Raw genomic sequence first — 26,330 nt, 5'->3', positions numbered from 1 at the left:
TAGTCTCCCCCCTTCTTTAGCAGACATCGACACCACACATCTACACAGTCACAACATAGAGGCACACTGAAGACAAGAATTAAAAGCTGTCAAGCATTTGAGTCAGTGTATGTCATTAGTAGGCTAATATTTACTTTACCATTTCCCTTTTTCAAATACCTTTCATGCATATGCAAGATCTCACGCATACAACATATAAAAATTAACTAAATGAGCATTGAAAAAAAAAATGTACCTATCTTCAGAAACACATCAAACATGTAATTGACAACACTAATAAAATATTATTGATCTCTATGGAAATTTATACAAATAAGGCCAAAGTTTGGGAATCAACTGAGTTTATATGAAATAGATGAAAACTTTGATTATTGGATTTATCATATTGGATTTATTGGATTATTGGAAAATAATCCATCTAGCTCCTTTATTGGATTTATATAAGTTAAAGTTTGGGTGAGGACATCATAAACATGTTACTGTATATAGATTTATACAAGCTTCACAACCCAGATCGTAATTGTTGGCTGCACATGGCCTTACATTTACCACCTGTCATTGTCAGACACGTGGACAAGCCTATTAATTCTTATCACAAGATGGCATTTATCATACTGATGATGATGCAGCTAAAAAGTGTTTTATCTTTTGAATTTCAATTTTACATTTTGATGCATTCAGAGTATTCCATAGTAGCACATTTTTATGCACATTTTTTCAATTTTATAATCAAATAAATGATTAACTTTAATATTTGAAGTTGTAGGATTTGTACCCATTTCCACATATTTCTAAGCAACAGGTGACATATGGGACAATAACTGAGGAGTATGAAACATACAACAAGTGCTGACTGAACAGATCCTTGATCATGGACACTGTAGATACTGACCTTGATATTTCCAATTTGATGTGTGTCTGAATACTTTTGTCCGTGTAGTTGGGCACACAAGCCCGTGAACCTGTTTCTTCTTTTGAATGGAATGAATACATGACATGTTAATCAGTAAACCTGAGGTGTACTGCTGGTGGATGGGTTTTGCTAACTGACCAACTCCCCGTATGTCCAGTACTCGGCTAAGCTAACCCTCTGATATTTCAATAAACAGTGGTATTGATATTCTCAATTGGCCAAAAAAAAAAAGCAAACTTACAGGTATTTCTCAAAACTCTTCTGTTTAACTGAGTAAAGAGAAATATAAATTGTATGTAAGGGGAACAGACCCAACACCTGTACCCAGAATCCTTAGCCAAGCCCACCGCTGCTGTTGTTGACAGACAGTCATCGATTTTTGAAGCCTAGCGGAAGTGATCGGGGGGACTCACCGAGCGACAACACAAATAAGAGCCACAAATCAAGTCAAACGTGCAACACTTTTCTCTGAGGACGGAAGAGTCAGCGTTTTCGTTTCCCTCCGAAGCCCCGCCGGTGACACAGCAGAGCTGTTAGAGAGAGGCACGTGAGGAGGAGAGAGAGGGGGAGAGAGGGGGAGAGAGAGAGAGAGGGAGAGAGAGAGAGAGAGAGAGAGAGGGGGGGGGGGGGGGGGGGGGGGGGGGAGAGGGGGGAGAGAGAGGGAGAGAGAGGGGGGGGGGGGGGGGGGGGGAGAGAGAGGGGGGAGAGAGAGAGAGAGAGAGAGAGAGAGGGAGGGGCGGAGGGTGACGAGCGTGAGGAGGGATGGGACAGCTTTTGGTCCAGACGTACGTGTGATTACCAGCCCTGTCAAAAATAGAAGACCGGAGGAGTGAGAGGTGTCTGGGGCGATAACGGCGATGAAACGGCAGGTCAGTGCCTCTTGGTTTTAGCCTCGTGTTTTCTGTATTAGTCTACTTTTATGTGGTTCCCTTTAACGTATGCTAGCGTGCAGTTTGGTGGTGAGCGCTTACAATGAGCTCTGAATTCCAGGTATCCCCTCGGAACGTTTTTGTTCCGGAAAATAAGTTAGTATAAGTTGTTTAGACCGAGCTCTTTTAAATGTAAATATCCCCTAACAGGACCCAGACATGGATGTGAAGGGCGAAACGGAAATGTTGGCCTCCGGCAGACATGAAAAAAATGGAAATTTAAGGTATTAAATTGTCTCTTTTTCTAAAGTTCAGTAAGCCAGGTGCTCAGAGAAATCACTCTATAACAAATGTGGAAGTTATTCTCTCTCTCTCTCTCTCAAAAAAAAAATGCAGTTAGACTTTTGTAAGTGACATTGTGCTTTTTATATATCTACAGCCCCCCCAGTGACAGTAAGAAGGATGGAAAGGATAAGAAAGAAAAACCAGAAAAAGAGCCCGTGGTCGGTCCCCTTTCTGTGGTAGGCTCAGTCATTACCTGTGTCCTCTCTTTTTTGTCAGAACCAGGTGTTGTTACATTTTTCAAGCAGTTAGTGTATCTTAATTTTCCACTTTCTACACTCGCCGTTCTTCCCACTGCTTGTAATTGCAACTGAAATGTGCTGTGTGTGTTCGAGCTAGCCGGAGGTTAGTTGGGAAGGCTATTGTTAACAGACATGATGCCTGGGAGCGATGTAATCTTACAAGTGTAACGGCAAGTTGTCTGTGTGTGTGTGTCAAGGTTTGTGTAGGAGGTAAGAGGGGAAGTATAGAGAGAGAGAGGATGTGAGTGCGGCACATCCTCCTGTTGTTTGGGTGGGCTCCTCCAGTCCCCTGCTGGGAGAATATAATAGCTCCTGAGACCTTAAAGTTTTTTTCCCTGTTCTGATTTCATAGTTCAAAATTTTTCCACCAAGTAAACTATTAGGAGCTTCCACAACATACAGATACTGATTACTGCTGTTTTCTCTTTGGTCTTTCTCTATTATGTGAGTGTAGTTCAGGTTTGCAGACAGCTGGGACATTTTGCTGATGGTTATAGGGACACTGATGGCCATGGTCCACGGGGTAGTGCTTCCCCTCATGTGTCTTGTGTTTGGAGACATGACTGACAGTTTTGTACAGGACACCGCGGTGTTGAGGATGAATGGAAGCAACCCCAGTGAGTTTTCAGTCTCAGACATGAATGCACATAGTAAACTAAAATGAATAATTAGTAAGCAATATTAACAATGTCTTTTGTTACCTTGCACCTTCAGATTTCACCTTTGTAAGCACCCTGCAAAAGGATATGCAAGGGTAAGTTTATGTAAGGCATGAACAGAGCAAGCTGCCATTGTTAGTGAAACTTCCTCCATAAAGTTGATGATTGTATTTTTTTTTTATGTTTCCTAAGAGTTTCGTAGCTCAGAGAACTTAAAATGTAAAGTTTCAGACTTTATTTCTCTAGACGTAAAATGCATAAGTAATTAATTTCTTGTCACTTCAATGCCTATAGTTCTCTTCATTTGTAAGCAAACAAAGTTTTAAAGTCATATATATCACAATATGTCTCTCCTCCCAGCTTTGCCATCTACTACTCCATCATGGGGTTCGTCGTGCTGCTGGCAGCCTACATGCAGGTGTCTTTCTGGACCCTGGCAGCTGGGCGGCAGGTCAAACGTATCCGCAAGTTGTTTTTCCACCGCATCATGCATCAGGAAATCGGCTGGTTTGATGTCACTGAAACAGGAGAGCTCAACACACGTCTCACAGAGTGGGTAATCGAGAATTCACACACTCTAGTTCATATTTCTCATGTCAATCTGAGTGGGATACTGAGGTGTAGATGATGTTGGGCAACCTGTATTAGCACTGCGAAAAATGTATGTCATCATGTTACTGTAAACACGGACTGTAATTATTTTTCTATTCTGAATTTTCAAATATATATATATATATTTTAAATATTTAATTAATCATTTGTCTGTGAATACAAATAGTGAAAAATCACAGTATCTCAGAGTCAAATTTCATATATTTAAATTGCTCGTTTCATTCAACTAACAGTTCAAAACCAAAAGGTGTTCAGTTTGCCTTCACAGAAGACCAAGAAAAACCACAAATATTCACATTTAGAAATTGGAACCAGTCAATTTTTGGCTTTTTTTTTTTCCTACAAAAAAACAATTAAATGGTGATCAAATATTTATTCTTGTTTGGTTTTCATGATTTTTCTTTAATTCTTCTGTAATTTTTTCATCCAAAATTAGACCATTTAAATCAGGATTAACAAAGTTGCACAGTCTTCACGTGACAACAGGATTGTCATTTTTTTCACATCACAAAAATGTTTTTTGTGCAGTGATGTCTACAAGATTCAGGAAGGTATTGGTGACAAGGTGGGGATGCTTATCCAAGCCTACACCTCCTTCTTGACATCCTTCATCATCGGTTTTGCCAAAGGCTGGAAACTCACTCTCGTCATCTTGGCTGTGAGCCCCTTGATGGCCATTTCAGCTGCATGTTTCAGTAAGGTAAGTCTCTTTCCATAGTCTTTCCTCGCAGCCCTCTGCCGGTATTCTTAATAACATAAAGTCCTTGTGTGAACAGGTGCTGACCAGTTTTACTACTAAAGAGCAGAGTGCCTATGCTAAAGCTGGAGCTGTGGCAGAAGAGGTGCTCTCTGCTGTCAGGACGGTGTTTGCCTTCAGTGGTCAGAACAAAGAGATCAAGAGGTGTGTAGAGAAGGTTTTATATATGTTATATGTGAGTAGCTGTACATTCACCTGCATCTGTACTATTGCATATTTTTTTTATATTGTACTGATCTGTTGGAAAGTTATGTCACACAAATGTGGTTGTTTTCAACAAAACAAATTATCTGTGCAGTGCAAATAAATATTGGTCTATAAAGTCTTTGGTAAAAACCCCTGACAGGCTGTAACTGAATAAAACTCATAAAAAACCCATAAACATGGATTAGATGAGACATTTGTTGGGGCTAAGGGATTATATTTTTACTTGAACCCTCCCTTTGCTTTCCACTGAACCAGCACTCATGCTTGTGTGTGTGTGTGTGTGTGTGTGTGTGTGTGTGTGTGTGTGTGTGTGTGTGTGTGTGTGTGTGTGTGTGTGTGTGTGTGTGTGTGTCTGTTCCTTCACAGGTATGAGAAGAACTTGGAGGAAGCTAAGAAAATGGGAATAAAGAAGGCAACATCTATTAATCTGGCCCTAGGCATCACCTTCATGTTGATCTACCTGTCCTACGCCCTGGCCTTCTGGTATGGGACTACACTCATCCTGAAGGCTGAGTACACCATTGGATCCTTGCTCACAGTGAGTACACACTTTATGACAGAATTTCAAATTATTTTTTTCTCCTTCAAACACAAGGAGACTCTGGAAAACAGTACTGGTGCAGCTAGGACTGATGTGTGTGTCTGTGTGTGTCTTAAGGTGTTCTTTGTTGTGATCGTTGGAGCCTACATTGTGGGACAGACCACTCCCCACATCCAGACCTTTGCCAGCGCCAGGGGAGCTGCACATAAAGTCTACAGCATTATCGATCGTGTAAGGAATACACACTATTTCATCAAAGGGCTTATTGCACAAGATTTTTATTAATCTCTTTGCCGCTGGACGGTTGTCACTTTGTATTACTGAACATGCACCTCTGTACTCAGGCTCTCTGGGAGGCGGCTTTGATAATGCCGACGTTTTGGAGTCAGTAATGAGAGGTTGGATTCTGCTCTAATAGGAGCACCTGCTGTTTGAATGAAGATTGCAGGTCATTTGGCTGATATTGCACAGCCGTGCCCCCCTCCCAGCTGAACTCATTGCAAATGTACCGTGATTAAAAAATTTTCCAAATACTGCTGTCACACTTGTACAGCGGTTTCCTCCTCATCGAAATAACAACATGTGGAATGTAAAGTGGTCCATGTTGGTTCAGAAAAAAGTAACTCCTCGAAATATGATCATTTCAGGCAGAAGTCTGGTCTGTGCTTAGGTTAGAGTGAACGTTTTTCACTATGACAGCACATTCAAATTTCTGTGTAAGTACAGACTGGCCTATGGGATACTGCAGTACTGTTTGAGTAGTATGTTTCTTTGTACATGAACAAAAATTAGCATGCACAGAGCCTCAAGCAAAACTGAAAAAGAGAATGTGTGCTTTCAAAGTCATGGCTCCTAGACTTTATTACTCTTCCTCAGTGGAGTTCTTGCTTTTACTTGGTTTTATTTATTTCTATCTCTGTTTTATGTATTACTTTATATTGTGTCTCATTTTTTGGCTTGCTCACAGGTAAACTTTACTTTTTAGTCTTATACATAAAACCGTTTCAAATAATCAACAGGAAAGTAAGAGAGAGGATAGCGATTTGTGTGTTTAACCACACCTAGAAAAGCAGTTCAAACACAAAGAGCTGTGGAAATAAACATTAGCTTTGTTAAATAAGCTTACCCTAACCTCGCTGGCCAAAAGTCTTCCTCCCATTGTCTGTTTGAGGTTATGATAAGAATCATGTTCTTTATCCAACTGTGACCAAACCACAAACCAGAACCAGTTTTTTTGTTGTTGTTTGTTTGGTATTTCTTAAAGTAAAAATATTTACTCTCCTCTCAACAGAAACCAAACATTGACAGCTTTTCAGATGTCGGTTTCAAGCCTGACTATATCAAGGGAGATATAGAGTTCAAGAACATTCACTTCAACTACCCTTCAAGGCCAGACGTCAAAGTATGTTCATCAAGACAAAAACAATCAGCAAACATTTTAGTACTTAAAACTGAATCTCATAACTGACATTTATCACTTGTAGATATTAAATAACTTGTGCCTGAGTGTGAAGAGTGGACAGACCATGGCCTTGGTGGGCAGCAGTGGCTGTGGAAAAAGCACCACAGTCCAGCTGCTGCAGAGGTTCTATGATCCGCAGGAAGGATCTGTAAGTAACTTTTGGAAAGCACTTCGTTCAAAGGAATGATTCAGTATTTGTTGTCATTTTAGGACTTAAGAAGAGTGAAGTGCTCAACTGATTTAGCATTGCTCTCCTAAGACAATGTCACACCTATGATGAACAAAACAGTATAAAAAACAAGATAATAGTGTGTTACACTTGTAGCTGCTAACTACACAGTTTATTTTTTGGGGTTTGTTTGTCTTTTTTCACTTTCAAGCTTTCTTTTCCTACTTTCCTGGCAGCCATTGGTTTTCATCAATTTTACAAACAATATAAACTTGCTTAAAATGTCTTGAACGAACATCTCCAGTAGCTCTTGGCAAGGAAGCGAATAAATTTGTTTCCCAAAATGACAAACTATTTTTCTATGAGAACTAGAGCAGAGTTTCTGTTTCAGATATGCATGGATGTGTTTAGAGTTGAAGTGCTGAGTCTACTTTGCTCTTGCTTTTGAGATATCTATTGACGGGCACGACATCCGTTCTCTTAACATCCGCTACCTGAGAGAGATGATTGGAGTGGTGAGTCAGGAGCCCATCCTTTTTGCCACCACCATCGCTGAGAACATCAGATACGGCAGACCCGACGTGACGCAGAAGGAGATCATACAAGCTACCAAGGAGTCTAATGCTTATGACTTCATTATGAACCTTCCCGACGTAAGACTGTATTGCTGTTTCCCCCGTCCTCTGTCCTTTATCAGGAATTGTGTCCGCCACTTGGTAATAATGAGACTCTTGATTCATTGAGCAGAAGTTTGAGACGCTGGTTGGAGACCGAGGGACTCAGTTGAGTGGAGGACAGAAGCAGAGGATTGCGATTGCTCGAGCTCTAGTCCGCAACCCCAAAATCCTTCTGCTGGATGAAGCCACATCTGCACTTGATGCTGAGAGTGAGACCATTGTGCAGGCTGCGCTTGACAAGGTACAAACGCACACAGACGCATGCTCTGCCTCATCTAGGGCACAGCTAATACTTTGCATTATGTCACTGATGCAGATGTTGTGCTGCCTTCTTAAAGAAATGCAATCAGAGCACACTTAATACAAATTAGAATACTTTTTACTACTTAGTACTTTAGCCAAGCCAAGTGTGACTCCAGGCCCATACTAGACTATTGGATGGATTGTGTAGTCAGTCATGGTCCTCACAACGGACTGACTATGGAGTGACGGTGGTGATCCCCTGAGTTCCTCTCTAGCACCACCAGCAGGTTGAAATTTAGTCTTTTAGTGAAACGACTCAATGTATGAAGAAAAACTGGATTCTGTTTTATTTTTCGGCCCATGGAGCATGTGTCGTATTCTTCCTTCAGCCAAGTCTTCCCGTTAGCTACATACATGTTTAGGATAAAATAATGTAAAGCTACAGCTCTTATGAAATTCCGATCAGACAAAAAAATATCTTGTTGCTCTTTTTGTGACACTCAATTCATAGTTTTACATTTGCTCTTTCTCTAATGGTTATGTATGGGAAAGAGAGTGGGGCAGCTAGAGTAAAATCACATCCTGGAGGACTGGTCATGACAAATATGGGATGGTCAACCATGGAATAAAGTAAAGAAATCCATGGTGCCCATGTAAGGCCTTTTGTGATCCTCTGTGTTTCCCAGTAGCACAGCAAGCCAAAATTAGCTCAGGCCAGTAGTTTGATTGTTGACCAAATATTTGAAAAACCTATTTATCTTTGTGTGAAGGTCCGACAGGGTCGTACCACCATAGTTGTCGCCCACCGCCTCTCAACCATCAGAAATGCTGACATCATCGCCGGCTTCCAGAATGGTGAAATTGTAGAAATGGGAACTCACACTGAACTGATGAAAAAACAGGGAGTGTACCATAGTCTGGTCACTATGCAGGTAACACATGCCCACATAAACACATTAACACACCATTCAGTTGGATCAGTCTTTGATATTGTTTTTGCATGTGGTTTCTCCTCGCCTCTTCCTACTGCAGACCTTTCAGAAGGTCGAGGATGAGGAGACAGATGACGAGCTGTCTCCAGGTGAGAAGAGTCCATTATCTTCTACCTTCTCTCGGTCCTCTCTGTACAAGAGGAAGTCCACGAGAGGCTCCTCTTTCGCTGCCTCAGAGGGAGACAAAGAGGAGAAAGAAAAGTTTACTAATGACGAAGACAAGACTGAAGAGGTGAGCTGGAGTTTGTTAGCATTTTCATATGAACAAGCCAAAGAATTAAAAGTAAACAATTGTTTCTTTTGTTTTCATCTTGCCAATCTTTGCTGGCTATAAAATTTTACATATTCTTATATGCTTTCATCGCCCAACTGAACAAATACTAGAAGTCTGATCTTTTGATATGTTGTGAACATGATTGAGTGAGATTTTCCCGTCACTTAATAAGTTTCATTCAGGTGACAAATGTATTGCACAGGTGACGTTAATATTCCTGTCTCCGCTTGCCCCTGTTCAAACTACTTCTTTTCGAGCCATATATTTCATGTTATGACTAGGGACATAGGGTTCATTCGGCCTTATTTTATTTGTCCTTGCTATCAAACCCTAAGCTATTGCTTTGCATCATTTGAATAGTTATGATGGGACTTAAAGACGGTGGAGGGACCACAAGGTCTTGTTATGTGCTGATGACATATTAATATATATGACAGATTTAGCCAAATCTGTACCAAATATCTTGTCTGTTCAGAGGATCTCTGGTCACAAACGTAACATATCAGAAATATGAAAATGAATATCAGTCAGTGTTTTTACTGTAGACAACAGTAAAAACACTGACTCTTATTCTTTTACTATTGGCTTGCAGTATTCATCTCCTTAGTATAGTCTGGTAACATTGATAGTCTGGTGAGCCAGTTCGGGCACACTGTTAAGATATTGCCAAAAATTACAAAATATTTTGGATGACAAGATGGCTCTGCCCTTGCTTCTCTGCTTTCTATTCACTCTGTCCCTCTTTATCTCTCCCAACACTCGAGTGAGCAGTTATGCAGTAAATTCAGAACAACAGTCTCACTTTGTGAGCAAGGAGATGTGACTCAGCTCTTTCATCCTCTTTCTGCAGGATGAAATATCCCCCTTGTCGTTCTTTAAAGTGTTGCGTCTCAACGTTTCCGAGTGGCCGTATATTTTATTGGGGACCATCTGTGCCATGATCAATGGAGCAATGCAGCCCGCGTTCGCTGTCATCTTCTCCAAGATTATCACTGTAAGTTACTTGTAGTATCTGTGATCTGCAAAAGTGTTTTATGTTAACTGCAGTAATTGTCAGATGTTGTTCAAAGAGGCACATTAAGTGTTTTTTTTTTCCTCTTCTCAGGTGTTTACCGAGAGAGATCAAGAAATTATTAGGGAAAAAGCTAACTTCTTTTGCCTGATGTTTGTTTGTATTGGAGCTGCATCATTTGTCAGCATGTTTCTACAGGTATGCATTTACACTCACAAATGCGTGTAGACTCTGCTGGTATGTTCACTGCACTCAGAGGAAACATTTGACATTTCAGGACATACACTCGCTTGCTTACGGCAGATGAAGATTGGTGCCGCTGTAATATCTGTATAGTAACCATATTGATATGTGATATTACAAGTGACACACATACACAATTATGCTTTATCCAGATGAAGGTGTTGCAGTGCAAACACATGCAGGTCATGTTACGGTTGAACACAAAAATTCATGCCACTGTGCAGTTGTGCTCATGTCCTCTCTCTTTAAACTCTTAACAGGGGTTCTGTTTTGGTAAATCCGGAGAGATTCTGACCCTGAAGTTGAGGCTCAGTGCCTTTATGTCCATGATGAGACAGGTGAGTGCAATGAACCTGACATGATAGACCTAAACATGGTCTATCATGTCATTAGATGATTTTTAAGGCAATTTCTTTGATCATTACTTAAAGAAAGCAGGGGGTGAGATTAGCAGAGTGGAACATATGGTTTTGAACTTTAACGTGCAATAATTCTTCATGATTTGAACAATATCTATGAGCACTTTATCAGTTGTGGAGAATATTGACTGTTATACACTTCTTAACTGCACGCTTTGACAACGAGTTGTATGGTAAAAATGCTGGCATGTGTTTTTGGTGTGTGGAATGTGAATTTGGGTGAATGGATGAGGGCATTTATTTATAGCATTTTGGCATATAACATTTTATAGCATTTTAATGAACCTGAATTTCATTGTGTGTTTTGTACAGTGACAATAAAGAAACTTATCCTATCTTATCTTATCACATGCAGTCTTTCCTCTTGACTCACTTGTCCAAAGGCTCTAGAACAGTTTAGGTTGTTTCACACGAGCGATTTCTGTGTTTTCATTTCTGCGCGGAAAAGGGTTGGTGAAGACTCATCCTCTGCTGTATGTTTAGCTGGGAGCCCTTTCACAAACTTCTCCATGTTATGCTAGCAGTGCTCAAGCATACTTCATTCATTTGCCTTTCCAACATGCTGCAATAGCTTCATGTTCGACCTTGTCCAAACCTCCACTGGCATTGATATCAGTGGCATTGATATCAGTCAAGAGGTGTGAGGTGGGAGCTTCATGGAATGGGTTTCCATGGTTGAGCAGCTGCATGCACATAGATCACCGTGTACAATGGCAAGTGCGCTGCCAATCTTGAGCAGTGGAAATGTGTTCGATGGAGTGACAAATTATGCTTCTTTGTTTGGCAGTCTGATGGACGAGTTTGGGTTTGGTGGATGCCAGGAGAACGTTACCTACCTGATTGCATTGTGCCAACTGTAAAGGAGGGATAGTGGTATGGGCTGTTTTTCAGGGATTGTGGTCAGCCGCTTGATTCCAGTGAAGGGAAATCTTAATGCTTCAGCATACCAAGACATTTTGGACAATGCTATGCTTCCAATCTTGTGGCAACTGTGAGGTGAACAAAGCAAGGCCCATAAAGACATGGCTGGATGAGTTTGCTGTGGCGGAAATAAATTCTCACAGAAACACTCCAAAATCCTGTGGAAAACCTTCTCAGAGGAGCGGAAGTTGTTCTGACTTCAAAGGGGAGACCAGCTCCATATTAATGTCTATGTAATTAGGATGCAATGTCATTAAAGTTCCTGTTGGTGTAATGGTCAGGTAATGGCCATGTGTCCCAGTACTGCATATAGTGTTTTCCAGCTGCTGTTGTCGATAAAGAAACTTTTATTTCTAATTTAATGTACTCAATTTATTTTCATGGCCAATGGAAAATGTTTGTTTTGTTGTAGGACCTTGGCTGGTTTGATGAGCCCAAAAACAGTGTTGGTGCACTCACTACGAGACTGGCCACCGACGCAGCCCAAGTACAAGGGGTAAATCTCCTCAGTGATCACACACAACAAACAAAGTGGTTTTCCAACGACTACAACAATGACTTGTCTCATGAAATGAGTGATCTTGTTGCCTGCTTTGTCCCCATCATCCCTTTCTGCTCAGGCTACAGGACTACGTATGGCCATGATGACGCAGAACTTTGCCAACATTGGCACCAGCATTATCATCTCCTTTGTGTATGGCTGGGAGCTCACCCTGCTCATCCTGGCTGTTGTGCCCATCATTGCAGTGGCTGGAGCTATTGAAATGAAGTTGCTCACTGGACATGCTGCCGAAGACAAGAAGGAGTTGGAAAAGGCTGGAAAGGTATGGACTTTGTTATGCCCGTTTAATGGATGAGCACACCACCAGCACCAACCTTGTGATACATAGTAAATGTTTGGTTTGCCTCTGCAGATTGCTACAGAGGCTATCGAGAATGTCCGCACTGTCGTCTCTCTCAACAGAGAACCCAAGTTTGAATCCTTGTATCAGGAAAACCTCACAGTACCATACAAGTATGTGAAATTACATTATTTAAACCACAGGTCCATGGAATGCTTGAACAGAAGGTGTAAATGTATTTTAATCAACTTTAATTAATTTGAGGAATATGTTCTCTGATGACACCCTTCTTTCACGTTGTGTACAGGAATGCCAAGAAAAAGGCCCATGTGTACGGTTTCACCTTCTCCTTCTCCCAGTCCATGATCTACTTCGCATATGCAGCCTGTTTCCGCTTTGGAGCTTGGCTCATTCAAGTAGGAAGGATGGATGTTGAAGCAGTATTCCTGTGAGTAAACAGACAATATCACTTTGTCTTGTCTGGTAATCAGGAGATTAACAGCCAGGAGTTTTAGTTTATGATAGAGAAGATGTCCAGCAGTTTGCATGCACTCTTTCGTTAGCCATTCATGTTAATATGGGTTTTAATCATTACCCTTGCCTGAAAGATGCAAAGAGCCGCTGTGAATGAATGGGCTCCAAATCCAGAGTACAAAGTAACACAAGAGACGTGTACCTTTGGTGATCTAACAGATACACACACGTGTTTCAGGATGCTGACGTTAGCTTTTATTGTCTTATTATTGGGAGGAGCCATTGCCTTACTACCTGTTACACAAAGAAGTCCAGAGTTCATTGCAAGCTGAGCTTCTAGTAGAACATAAAACTATAAACACTGAAATATTATCTCCTCACCCCTGTGGAGTTTTTTTCTTTGTTTTTTAACACGTGTTATCCCTCAGATTTTTCATTTTAGATTCTGTCCAAGAAAAAGTCAGATGATCATAAAAGTCATACGTATTCATCTTCTGGGCCCCAGGGACACCTCAACAATATTTAAGGGAAATCCATCAAAGATTTATATAAGATATATAAGATATTTCAGTCTGGACCAAACTTCAACTAAGTTCGTTAGAACTTAGTTCAGGTTAAATTAAAGAGGGGCACTGGGAATTCTGTGTGGCTAAAATTGAAAAGCCAGTTGTCTTCTTCCATGAGGCACATGATAGAGCCTGATACTATGAAAGATGCTTGTGTGAGAAATAGTCCCTGAGTCCCTTTGACCTGTGAGCTACTCAAACACCTCCACGTTTATTGCAGTTACAGTTGTAAATACATCACAGACCGAACTGAACAAGCTGACTTGTGTAACTAAAGGACATGGGGGGTGGTGGTGGATTTTTTTCACCCAGACAAACAACACAGAAGTAGACAAAGATTGAGATGTCATTGTTTCTTGTTAGCTTAGCCTTATGCAGTCCCATTTAACAGTCCATTGACTTAAATGTAGAAGGTAAAACTAATATGCTTTTTCCTCCAGTGTGGTTTCAGCTGTCCTGTATGGTGCCATGGCTCTTGGAGAGACCAACTCCTATGCTCCAAACTACGCTAAGGCCAAATTGTCCGCTGCCCACCTCATGATGCTAATAAACAGAAATCCCGCCATTGATAATCTTTCACAGGAGGGAGAGTCACCGGTACAAAACACAAAGCCCCACACACTAAACACTATGCTTATAATAAAGATTTTGACACATACACTAACATATCACTCTGCTCTTTCATCTCTTCAAACTCCAGGAGAATTTTGATGGTAACTTGAGCTTTGAGAATGTAAAGTTTAACTATCCTACACGCCCTGATGTGACCATCCTCCAAGGCCTGAATATAAAGGTGACAAAAGGAGAGACTCTGGCCCTGGTGGGGAGCAGCGGCTGTGGAAAGAGCACCACAATCCAACTGCTGGAGAGGTTCTACGACCCCAGAGAGGGTAGAGTGGTAAGAAGACAAATACACCCAGCTGCTGTTTGGAACTGGCTGCCTAACGCCTGTGCCTCTTCACCTACTGTCAGTTAGCTAATGGTTAGCTAGCCAGGGTGTTTTACAGCCCTGTGATGATGAGACAGGGAACGAGAGACAGAGTGCTTTTATCTTTACTGTTTCATTTTACAGTGGTGAGGGGGTAGAATAACTTTTTTGAGATATGTTCTTTTTCTCGTGTGCCATCACAAAGCTGCGTTTTTAAAGCTTTTCTTAAGCTGCTCTAAAAGCTCAACCCAATGCAGATTACCTGCTCAGTACCAAATGGCACATAAACAAGGTTGGCACCTAGCTGGTGAACTTAGAGGAATATTTAGAAGGTAAAGAGCCTCAGGAGTTGGTGGACAGAAAAGAAAAAAATGTTATTGCCAATTTGAGACATCAGGTCACATCACTCATTCTGCAGTCATCCCTGCTACCATTGTCTCTATCAGATGCTGGACAGTGTAAATATAAAAGAGCTGAACATCCACTGGTTGAGATCCCAGATAGGCATCGTGTCCCAGGAGCCTGTGCTGTTTGACTGCTCCTTGGCCGAAAACATCGCCTATGGAGACAACAGCCGCATTGTTGCGATGGAGGAGATAGAAGCAGCTGCTAAAGCAGCCAACATTCACAGCTTCATTGAAAACCTGCCACAGGTAACAGCTGGGATGTCCTGATGTGTCAGTAATGCTCTTATCACAGTCATGGGGTGGGGGTGGATTTTTTTGTTTGTACATCATTTTTATGTTCAGTAATTACTATCTTTACAGCATCTCAAGTTCATCAAAGTCAGGAACCATGATTGCTCACCCAGATTGCAATAAAATATCATTCCCTTCATAGGTGGTATCTTGTTTTGTCTATATCAGCCTGAGATATCCCTCTGACAATATCTGATTTCCTTTTCCATTTCTTGTGGCAATGAAGGGAATGTTTCTGGTTCTCACAATATGGAAAAATTACATTTAAAAATCCAACAGAGAAGTTTCTTTTCAGAAGAAGTGTCCCTATTAGGCTGGATAAAACACTGAAAACACTTTATTTTATTTTTATTTAATTTACCAATAATTTCCTGATTTACGATAAAATATGTTATATTTTACTGTTTGGTATAAAATAATGTATATAATGCTAATCAGTGAATTACAATCAGCTGCTTGTGAAATCTACAGAGTATTTTAGTGAGTGTGCAAGCAGGTCAGCTGAACATGCAAAAATACTGAATTCAGCTAGATGAATTCCAACTCACACCTGCCTCTCTGTTGTCATCAGAAATGACACCAACTACATGAGTCTTTTTAGGAACTTACTGACCCTTAAAATAATGTCTTAACAGGCCATTCCTTCAACAGAAAATATTTTATTAGGATATACTATTGGATGCTTCTGTGATTTTGGCAATATAACAGTATTATTAACCTTCTCCTCCCCGTCTCTGTTTGTATGAGCAGAAGTATGACACTCAGGCAGGTGATAAAGGAACGCAGCTGTCTGGTGGCCAGAAGCAGCGTATTGCCATAGCTCGAGCCATCCTCCGCAACCCCCAAGTGTTGCTCCTGGACGAGGCCACCTCCGCGCTCGACACAGAGAGCGAGAAGGTGAGTGTTTTAGCCAACTGAGCTGAAGGAATACTTCTTACAAATGATGCCAGCACCAGTAAGACCAATGAACAAGATGATGGGAATACAGTAAGAAAAGTGTCAGTTACATGCTTACTAGAAAGTAAAGTAAGTGAAAATGCATCAAAAATGTGTTCAACATGCATCATCCCCTGAGGCCTGAATATCTGAAACATCACTGTCATCATTCTGCGCTTTCCAGGTGGTGCAGGAGGCGTTGGACCAGGCCAGTAAGGGCAGGACGTGTATCATCGTGGCCCACCGTCTGTCCACCATCCAAAACGCAGACCGTATCGCTGTCTTCCAGGGAGGTGTGGTGGTTGAACAGGGTACACATCAACAACTGATGGTCAAGAAGGGAATTTACAGCATGTTGGTCAACAAGCAGATGGGCTACAAGAGCGAATAAGAGGGCAGGGAGAGGACATGGGTGGGTGGGAAGGGTTGGGGGGGGGCGATACAACACAGGTTGTTATTGGTCTTGTGCCTCTTTGCATCGAAATAGTTCGAGGAGTTTCGGTGGAACAGTTGGTGTTTTGAAGTCTAACTTATGCACTGCTGTTGATTAGTTGTAACTGTTATGGGCCTTTAGTACAGAGGATATTTTGACACACGGCAGTACGAAAAGCATGTGTGTGAACAAAGAAATGACTGGCAGAATTCCATTTAGTTGCTTTACTTGTTGCCTCACGCCTTACTGTGACACTCGAGTGTTAGTGGCACCACTTGTTGTGCTTATCTGGCTGCGACACATCAAAATGTCTGCTGTAAAGGAAAAGGGGGAAAAAAAGCCCCACGTTCCCTCTGATGTTTACTTTCTTCTTCATTGGGTTTGAAAAGGTCCATTCAAGTTCATGCCCTGCACACTGGGACACATGATTATGTCTTGTTGTTGATTTCTGGTGCCACCTTCTGTTAACCTCAAAATATTTGTTTTAAATGTAGTGATTTATCATGTTTCACACGGCCTGAAATCACTGGGTTCATCATTACAAAGGGTTGTATTTGGTAATATCTCGTAATTTATTGTTATAGTGCAGTCTGTTCTCCGTGTTCTGCTTTATCAATTAATAACTGAGCAAAGTGCCTGAACCGTTACTGTATACACAGGGCTGTGCTGATTTGAATTTTCAGTCACACCCTAGGAATCATATTTGTTTCTACAAACACTCAGAATTACTAACCTTTTTGGAGAATATGCTTATCTGTAACTATTAAAATTTTGTATTCCATCGTTGTTATTCCATCATCATTTCGACTCATTTAACTGGACAGTGGAAAAATCAACTCAACTCTTTATTTCGCTTTATTTCAACAGCACATTTTCAAAAGTATACATTTTCATCAGTGATGTTTATGTACAGAGTTGAAAATATTTAGCTGTTTTTCATTTGGATATCTAAAGGAAGTACATTCTTACTCACATTTTTCCATGTATGAAAGTTTAGTCAGCAATCTCAGATTAGTGCAAGGCTTTAACAAACAGAGAAACTGTGAAAAAATAATCAGTCTTTAAGATCAAGTATTGTTTTACAGCAGTCATCAGAGCACACAGATGAAGTAAAGCTGCATAGTGCACACAGGGCTGTGACAAAGTTAGGTTTTGGTTCAAAGAAGGGTGCAACAAACAACAAAACTGCAGTACCGAAGTAATACACAACAATGTGCAGTACTTCGATACACTGGAAGGCAACTGTTATTTTTTTTAAAAGGCTGATATCTGAAATCTCTGAGTAAGGAAGCATAAATGATAATGATGCTACAGCTCATACTGAACTGGAGACAAACATCAGTTTAAAAAAAAGATCTTTAACTTTACCTTCATTTTAGCTTAAATGTGGATTAATACTGTCAGGACTGAAAATCAAATATTCTCACTAAATTTCATTCTAGAACCATGAAAATCAGAGAAAGCAGAAAAATATTTACACCTAGAAAACAATTTTACACTAAAAAGTCTTATTGAGCAATAGAGAACAAAACAGAAAAGTTACTTTTTGTTAATGTCAAAACCAGTGAATATCACTCAACAGTAAGGATTGTAAATATTTGCATTGATCTGTGCTGAGAACAAACATTACTATCGCTAGCTGTCAACTATTAACTGAGAGTTTGTATGGTGTGTGTGTTTCAATGTTCAAACATCTGAGAGGTAAAAGGTAAATGTGTAAATTAGCCTGTGGTTATCCACTCTGTCGGTTTGTGTGAGCACTTATAGCTGAGATGTGGTGGCCAGGTGGAGCATCTCGTGTAGGGAGCTACTGAAGTTGTTGAATAGCGACACAGCATCTGTCTGACGGCAGGACTTCCACGCTGAGATGGAGATCACAATCCTGGAGAAAAGAAAGAAAAGAGATAAGATGACTATTGCTGAAAGTACGGGGAAGGTACACGCAATTCAGTCGCTTTACTTCTTAATAAATTTGAACCTACTCTGGAATGTAACCTGAATTCTATACACAATGGGCAAAAAAACAAGACAACATCAGGAAAACAGAAAACTGATTTCCTTATGATGGCGCGCACTGCACAGAAATAACTTACTGTTTACGCTGTCATTTCAAAAACTGAGAAAAAGGAGCCTCGACTTTGCCTTCACCTGCAGCTCTTTGTAATTTTGCCCTGTGTTTGAAAGGGGTCTGATCTGCCCAAAGGTAGCTGAATACTGCGGTAATTATTCAACTTCAGTCTTAACACCTCATGCTGAAATCATGACAGTGTGAGCAACAGATTTTCAGAGGAAGAAAAGGGATTAGAAGAGCACACTCATGTGTTGTCTGCCCACCTGTCATCTCGGATGCGGTAGAAAAAGCCATAGCCATGGTGCACCATGGGAGCCACGGCACCCAGGACTGTGGTGTAGCCCACCAGACTGGACGACAGCACGAAGTTACCGCCACCACCACTGCAGACGCAATCACATCCCAGTTAGAGACACAAAGAAAATCTGTACAAAAAAAACCTGCACTGCAGTTCAGCTAACCAAACAGACCATTTATCAGAATGTGTTTAGCCACTCTGTCGGTTTGTGTGAGCACTTATAGCTGAGAAGAACCAGCAGTAGTTTTGTTAACACTCCCTTAAAATCTCAATTTTTTTATGCAACTCTGAAGTGAAACTGCATTTATACAAGAGCCCAGCCAAATATGGGATTTAAGAGGCTGATACTGAGTTCAGCCTGTCAGTATCCAAATATGGATGCTGACTTCCATCCATCCATTTTCTATACCGCTTATCTGTCAGGGTCATGGGGGGGCTGGAGCCTATCCCAGATGACTACAGGCGAGAGGCGGGGTACACCCTGGACTGGTCGCCAGTCAATCGCAGGGCCAACACACAAAGACAGACAACCACACACTCTCACACTTAGGGGCAATGTAGAGAAGCCAATGAACCTAACGTGCATGTTTTTGGTATTGTGGGAGGAAGCCGGAGTACCCGGAGAAAACCCATGCGGGGGTCCGCATAGAAGGGCCCAGACCGGGATTCAAACCTGGAACCCTCTTGCTATGAGGCGACAGTGCTAACCACTGCACCACCGTGCCGCCCTGCCAACTTCCATATTTCTGAAATAAAAAGCAACGTCTTTAAAGAATTTTGGAAATTAAAGCACATCTGAATAGTGTCAAAATGGACAGTAATGGGTAAAAAAAAAAAAAAAAAAAAAAAAATCAAAAATGACACTGAAATTTGAAATAATGAAAAACCTAATAATAAAAATCTAATAATAAAAACACAAATACACTGATACAGTACAACTACAATATTTCAAATCAGGACAGTGAGAAATAATGGTTAAAAATAAAAATAAAAATTCTGACTTAATAATATTTTTTGCGCCAAGTTGTATTTTTACATATCATCCAGCACACACACCTCCATGGACCCTCTGCAGCTGTGTTAAATCAGCTGACAATACGACATACACCCTGCTGTCACAGACCTCTTTCACCTGAGACATTTTGATGTGTCACAGCAAGACAAGAGCAGGTGATTCAGCTCTGTTCAGGTGAGCCAGTTCCAGCTGTTCATGTTGGCTAACTGAACGCTTACTGTTATTAGTTGCACCCGCGTCTTTCCTGCTAAGATTATTTAAATGTGTGCTGTTAAAAATTTCTACTACATGTTTTGGTGAAAACTGATTTTAGACCACGTAAATCTGTAAATCGGTGGAACATCATTTGGGGACAGGAAAGCAGCTTTATGTACAACTGCAGGTACACAATGATGTAACGTATAGACAAACTGTTTTTAAAAAATAAGCCAGCTTAACATATAGCACCTCCTTGCATAGAGGGGATCCATGAAGAGTTCAGGAGTGGGACGTCCCTCCTCTTTGGCAATAAGATACAGCCCAAGAAGATGCCTGTCAAAACCTGAAGTGGCAACAATGTCACAGAACAAAATAAATTAAAAACAAAAACAAAACACACGTCAGAGCTCCTCACATTAAGATCTAAACAACATAAAAATCACAGGAAACATCAATACTCACAGTGACAGTAATAAGTGATCTGTATCAACCTCTACTAAACTCCACATTATGGTCTGACTGAATATTCGATTGTGATTGGCTACAGGAGTTCAATTAATTCCTGTTAATGGACACATACTGAGTAGTTCTGGTGAAACGGTCTGTTCAGCAGTCTGGCTGCTGACCCCCATGACATTAGCAGCCTACACTGACTCTCTGAGCTTACTTTGTAGGCTATCACAGAAGAGATCACCTCACACACCACCTGCTATTCAAGTTGCTGTGGCTGACAGTACGCAAGAACTATCACTTGCTGGTAAAAATCTTGATACTGATTTGTTTCCAGTCAAAACCATTAGAGCAAGAAGAATTCCCATGCTTAGAAAGAGTGCGTAAACTATTGAACAGTTATATGTATAAATAGCAATTACATGTAAGTAAAATAAACTGACCTTTTCCATCTTGGGCTTCAGCCATCAGTTTGTTGTGTTTGTGGAAAGCCTGTAGCATGGCTTTCCTCTTGGCATTAGCCTGACAGAAAAATGCACCATGTGAAAGACTGCTTCCATTTAATTTGTCTATGCCACAGTGCAGTGTTTCAACCATACACACACTCACATCACATGTGGGGTCCATCATGGCTGCGCACCAGTTCACAGCCTCCATGGTGCAGGGTCGCATCGTCTCTGTCCTGCCGTGGTAGAACACGCGAGTCATCGCCGTCTCATAACAGCTTCCTGGACTGACAGGTGAAAAGGAGAGACATTTAGGGTCACTCACTCCTTAGACTTCAAACATCTGATTTGCATAGTCAAATTAACGGGTTCATACGCTTTGTGCATCCTGTAGTAGGCCAGCTGCATTGCTAGTTGAACAAAAGTATCTGGATGCAGCTTCTTCTGTTTGATGGCTGCTTTTCCAAACGCTGTGAATGCATAACACACAACCTGAAGGTCCTGTGTCTGCAAAACAAGTGACAGAATGGACAGTCACACAGCTGTGATCGTGGGCCACCAGCCTTTTTGCTAGTATAGCTCGGTGTCTAATAGTGCCTCACCGAATCCCAGTATTGCTGCTTGGCTTGGCTGATGTCTCTCTGGATCTTTTCGTCCACAGTAAACACCAGCTCCTCAGGAGGGGGTATAGGTCTGACTGTGTTTGAACCCTACAAACCATAAGACATCAGTGTGTGAAAAGTAGATGGACACATTTAGTGTGAACTGTCACAGACTAGAATCAGTAAAAGTCAATATTTACCTTCCATTTGCCTTCTGTAGCTTTAATTTGCTGGTCCAAATACCAACACATAGACACCAGCACCATGGCATCATATGGAGCATGCTACAAAACAATTTGATTGTATTTATTATTTTTAACCCCTTAGGAAATTTTCAGACCGCAGGATTATTTTCTTTTGTACAGGATCTATCCAAGCTGAGCAGCATGAAACTCTCTAATCTACAAAATGTGTCACACAGGCTTTCATGACACACATACAAACTCACATCACAAGTGGATCCAAATGTGCCATCTGCAAACACGATTGAATTGTACGATTTGTCGCCCCAGCGGATGGTGGGGTTGCCTGTCAGGGCTCCCCGGGTAATCTGCGTTCAGAATTGCAAAGTCATACAATCAGACACACAACTGTTTTCTCCAAAACACGTCCAGTGAACACTTTATCACACAGTCATGAATAACTCAGCTTTGTGCAGGCCGTACATTTGTGTAATTCTCTGGAGTGGAGTAGGGTTTCGTTTCATCCAGAGATACGACGAACAGGCTGCTCTGGATGGTCTCCAGGATGGTCTTATTGTGTGGATCGATGCTTATTAGATGCTCTCTGGCCTGCACAGACAGTAAAAAGTTAAGTGCTGGCAGTACTGAACCTCAAGTATGCTTTTGTAATACATAATCTGTTTATGATCTGATTGGCTGAGATGAGAAACCAGAGACTCCAAACATGAGCACGCCTACCTTCGCCCAACGAGTCCTCTCCTCTGAAGTGAGAGCGCTCACTCCGTCTCCCTCCGGCTCTCCCTCGCAGCACTCTTTCACATAACTCAGCTGTCTATACAAGTCAACACACATGAGATAAAATATGCTGAAGCGTGGCTGCTTTCAATTCAACCTGTTCATTTAAGACTTGGACTTAGAGAATGACGGAAAACCAATACTTGCCTCGAATTATTTATTATTATTCTAGCGCAGCCACCACCTTATTGTGGTGGAGAGGTTTGAGCGCCCTAATGACTCCATTAGCTATGCTGTCAGGGTTTGTTTGCCCCGGGTAGAGTCTCCCAAGGCAAACTGGTCTTGTGTGCCAAATACAGTGTAGTTCACGAAGACCACTATAAAGAGGAAAAACAAGAACAAGTGTACCCTGCCCAGAGGGGGCCTGGGGCCCTGTCCTGGGACTCATTAATTTATTTTTTTCTAAAATCCACAATGGTCCATCATGAGCTTCCTAACTACTGTGCCTCTAAGTAGTGACAGTGTGGTACAGGTCTGAGGGTTTTGACTGAAACACAGAACACAATTAAACATCCTCCTGTAGCACACAATCCACAGTTTACAAATGAGTTAACGTCTCCCAGCCTGCTGTAGTCAGACACAAAAACAGAAAGAGAAAATATTTAACACTTCTGCTAGTTTAACTCAAGACTACTGCTGCTAACAACCACACTCTAATGAGTTTATTTATAAAATAAATATTGTTAAATATTCATTCATAAATATTTGTTCCACAGAGCCAGACGAGTGAAGGTATTGTCATTCCTGTAAGACCTGAGGCCGAAAAGGACAGATTTACTGTGCCTGCAGCCCTCTGCAGACTAATTATTTATTTGTTTAAAACATAATTAGCTGTTTTTAAGTTCTACCTCATCTCAGCTCTGTTCTTTCCCTAATAAAATAATTTGAATCGGCTGCTGTTATCAGATTTTGCAATGCCGTGACACCACAAAGGTGTTGTGTGACAATATTCCTGCATGTCTTATTAAAAGTTCAATTGGCAGTGTCAGCAATATTTCCTCCATGGCCTCAACCCCTTAAAAGGAAGTTTGTTCTCTTAGGAACAAGTTTTACCACTTTATTATTAAGTGGTGTGTGTACTTAATCGTAATCGCTACCTGAGTAGTTCTGGAGGAGTGAGGATTTGTCCATCACAGAGGGCGTCAAAGGTGAAGATCCGTCCACGACACATCACGATCAAATGGGAGGGGGAAGGACCCTCACGCTCTGTGACACAACATCCGCATTACACTGTGGTGATACGGAAACTGACAAAGTGGGTTGTGTGCACAGGTGTGTCTGAAGGTTAGCGAAAAGAGCAGAGCTTATTCTACCTGTTTTGAAGTAGTTACGAATAGTGTCCTTCTTCACTCCAGGTACTTTGCAGGTGCAGAACAGCATTCTGAACTGGTCCATGTCTAATGCTGTATTGCCAGCTTTTTGTGGAGCCAGCCTCTCCCTAAAACATGCAGGAGAAAGAAAAACAGACTATTTTATACACACAGAACTTCATGTAAAACAGACAGCAAATTCTGCTCAACACACCACAAAAACAGCATTTAAAAATGTGTGAGAACATGTCTTACGTGCGTATCAGGTTCCAGTACTGTAAAGTATGCCATGTGTTAATACTGGCCCTCTGCAGATAAGTCCCTTCTGCTGCAGGCCAGCAGTGTTCCAAGTAGGGCCCCGGGCCTCCAAAATTCACATTCAGCTGAGAGGGGATGCGGACCTCCAGATACGCAGCGTCTAACCACCATTCTTCCAGCTGGGGGGAAAAAGGGAAGAAAACAATGAGCTAAGTAAAATATTTGTGAGTAAAGAGGACACCTGCATTACCAAGAACATAACATTTACAACCTCATTACACACCCAGTTTTTCTTTGTCTTGGCTCTCTGCAGTAGTTTCTGCTGCAGCTCTTGGCCAACACCCTCCTGAAATTTCCTGACAGTATCCACAGTAGCCTCAAACTCCTTCTCAGAGGCAAAAGGTTTAACTGATGGAAAACATGACAATGCAAATATTTACATAAAGACAAACAGCAACGGAATCAGTGGGCAGTTAAGACCGTGTTGAACATTCCTAGAGTATTTTCCTAAGTAAATTGTTTGAACAATAAATATTTTTTTAAAACACTGATGCAGAGTAACTGTGACACAGTATATTATACAAAGCTACTATCGCACCTGCATCCAGGTACTTAGAAAGGCTAATCTCCAGTGACGGGACAGGCAGTGGTGGTAGGCTGTTTTGGTGCTGGAAGGTCCTCTCTGGCAGCGACTCTGACAAATGATTAGCCATTTCTTCTCACCTGTAATACAAATAAATGTCACACTGGCATGAAGTTGAATGAATGAATTAGGCCTACTGTGCATCTAATTTGTTTTAAATTCTGTACATCTGCAGATTCATGAACACAAACCATTGGGGCTGCGACTAACAAATATTCTCATAATAGATGAATCTGCAGTTAATCCTCATACTTAAGAGGCTAGAACTGGAAATATTTCTTGACTGATTTATTCATTTTAAATAAATAGCTGTGCATTAATTTTCAGTCAAGAGTCTGACTGATTAATTTACCAGTCATTAAAATTGTGCAGTTCACAGTGAAGGTGATTTTGCACAAATCGGACACACTGAAATTAGTACAAAACAAGTTACATTAAATGAATCTAGTAGTCAGTTGAGAAATTGAGAAGCTATTCAAATATGAGGATTTGCTACTTGTCTTTCTTGAACAAAACAAGTGATTTTTAAGACGTCACCTTGGCTTCTGGTGGACATTTATTACTGTTTTCTAACATATTAGACTAAATAATTTATTCCCTTAGTGCTATTCTTATATACTTTGTTCTATTTTATTGTTTTACCGTATTTTTATTATATGTGTTGTGAATATCTGTTAATACATTTACTGTGTGTGTGTAGAGTGGGAGGTGGAAGCTACAACTGTCTTTCGTGTGTAAACCTGTACTATATAATGACAATAAAGCTGAACCTTGAACCTGTTATTAGCAGCTCTAATTTCCACCATGCAACATACAAACGATAGTAATCTACTTCCTCTTCTCTGACGTGACCTGAGCAGGTTTACACAGTAGAAAAGACTTTTGAATTTCACTGACACCAGCGAAGTGCCCAAATCATGTCTTTTTCTGCCAGTTTAAGTCTTCTTGTGCTTCTCTGTGTAACATCATCTTAATTAGTTTTAAAACTGTTCCCGCTCAACTGTGTTGCTATCGGCATCAAATCACGACGTTAATTCATAAACACTACGAGACGGGACAAATGTTGCTAGCCGAACTCTGCTTTGGCTGCCCTCCATTAAGCAGTTTAACGATGTGAATGCATTAGCTACTCTCCTCCTGCAGTCACCGGCTACGGATGAAAGCTCTGTCAACAACAAGGTTTCACCTGAAATTTAGGTTAAACTTGATTTTAAAAACTTGCTGGTTTTCAAACACACCGCTTCTGTCGACTCACCTTCTTTTGGATATATTGACGTTATCTTTACGCATCCACGCACCGGAGAAACAGTCAGCTTTAATCAGACGGGTAGTGATACGGGACGATGTTTTGTTGTCCGCAGTTTCGCTGCTCACCTTTAACCTACTAAGCAACAGCGCCAGTCCCGGAAGATCTTACTGCGCATGCGCATTATACTTGACCCACATTTTTATCAGCGAAATGAGAAGGTATTGATGGCGAGTTACCATGCTGCAGAGAGGTGAGTGCTGGATTGATTTAGAGGCTATTAACAGCCAGGGGGGTAGGGTGGAGACAAAACAAATGAAAGAAGACTTAGAAGATATGGTAAAATAATAATAAAAAATAATTAAGGGTAACAAAGACATCCACG

General features: G+C 41.1%; 2 protein-coding genes across 2 annotated transcripts; one reads left to right on the top strand and one right to left on the bottom strand.

Annotated features, from left to right (window-relative positions):
* Window positions 1–1,638: 1,638 nt before the first annotated feature.
* abcb4 (ATP-binding cassette, sub-family B (MDR/TAP), member 4) lies at window positions 1,639–17,212 on the top strand. The gene is made up of 28 exons (XM_046398267.1): window positions 1,639–1,782; window positions 1,993–2,066; window positions 2,222–2,303; window positions 2,821–2,983; window positions 3,081–3,120; window positions 3,386–3,577; window positions 4,166–4,337; window positions 4,414–4,538; window positions 4,968–5,139; window positions 5,260–5,373; window positions 6,434–6,544; window positions 6,627–6,752; window positions 7,223–7,426; window positions 7,521–7,691; window positions 8,464–8,625; window positions 8,726–8,917; window positions 9,810–9,953; window positions 10,065–10,169; window positions 10,475–10,552; window positions 11,967–12,050; window positions 12,175–12,378; window positions 12,469–12,569; window positions 12,704–12,844; window positions 13,877–14,033; window positions 14,137–14,334; window positions 14,811–15,017; window positions 15,813–15,959; window positions 16,183–17,212. Exons 1-28 carry the CDS (start codon window positions 1,771–1,773, stop codon window positions 16,387–16,389), a joined length of 3,885 nt encoding a protein of 1,294 aa, XP_046254223.1. The 5' UTR covers window positions 1,639–1,770; the 3' UTR covers window positions 16,390–17,212.
* A 56-nt stretch (window positions 17,213–17,268) lies between these two features.
* On the bottom strand, window positions 17,269–26,114 carry crot (carnitine O-octanoyltransferase). The gene is made up of 17 exons (XM_046398268.1): window positions 25,955–26,114; window positions 24,655–24,779; window positions 24,340–24,464; window positions 24,054–24,235; window positions 23,802–23,926; window positions 23,586–23,694; window positions 22,432–22,525; window positions 22,177–22,302; window positions 21,960–22,061; window positions 21,712–21,795; window positions 21,512–21,619; window positions 21,286–21,416; window positions 21,073–21,196; window positions 20,907–20,985; window positions 20,263–20,356; window positions 18,766–18,885; window positions 17,269–18,313 (listed from the first exon to the last, which is right to left on the bottom strand). Exons 2-17 carry the CDS (start codon window positions 24,767–24,769, stop codon window positions 18,193–18,195), a joined length of 1,839 nt encoding a protein of 612 aa, XP_046254224.1. The 5' UTR covers window positions 24,770–24,779; window positions 25,955–26,114; the 3' UTR covers window positions 17,269–18,192.
* Between the last annotated feature and the right edge of the window lie 216 nt (window positions 26,115–26,330).

Source organism: Scatophagus argus, chromosome 9 (assembly GCF_020382885.2).
Source record: "Scatophagus argus isolate fScaArg1 chromosome 9, fScaArg1.pri, whole genome shotgun sequence".
In the NCBI taxonomy this organism is placed as follows: domain Eukaryota; kingdom Metazoa; phylum Chordata; class Actinopteri; family Scatophagidae; genus Scatophagus; species Scatophagus argus.
This window is presented reverse-complemented; position numbering and strand designations above follow the sequence as displayed.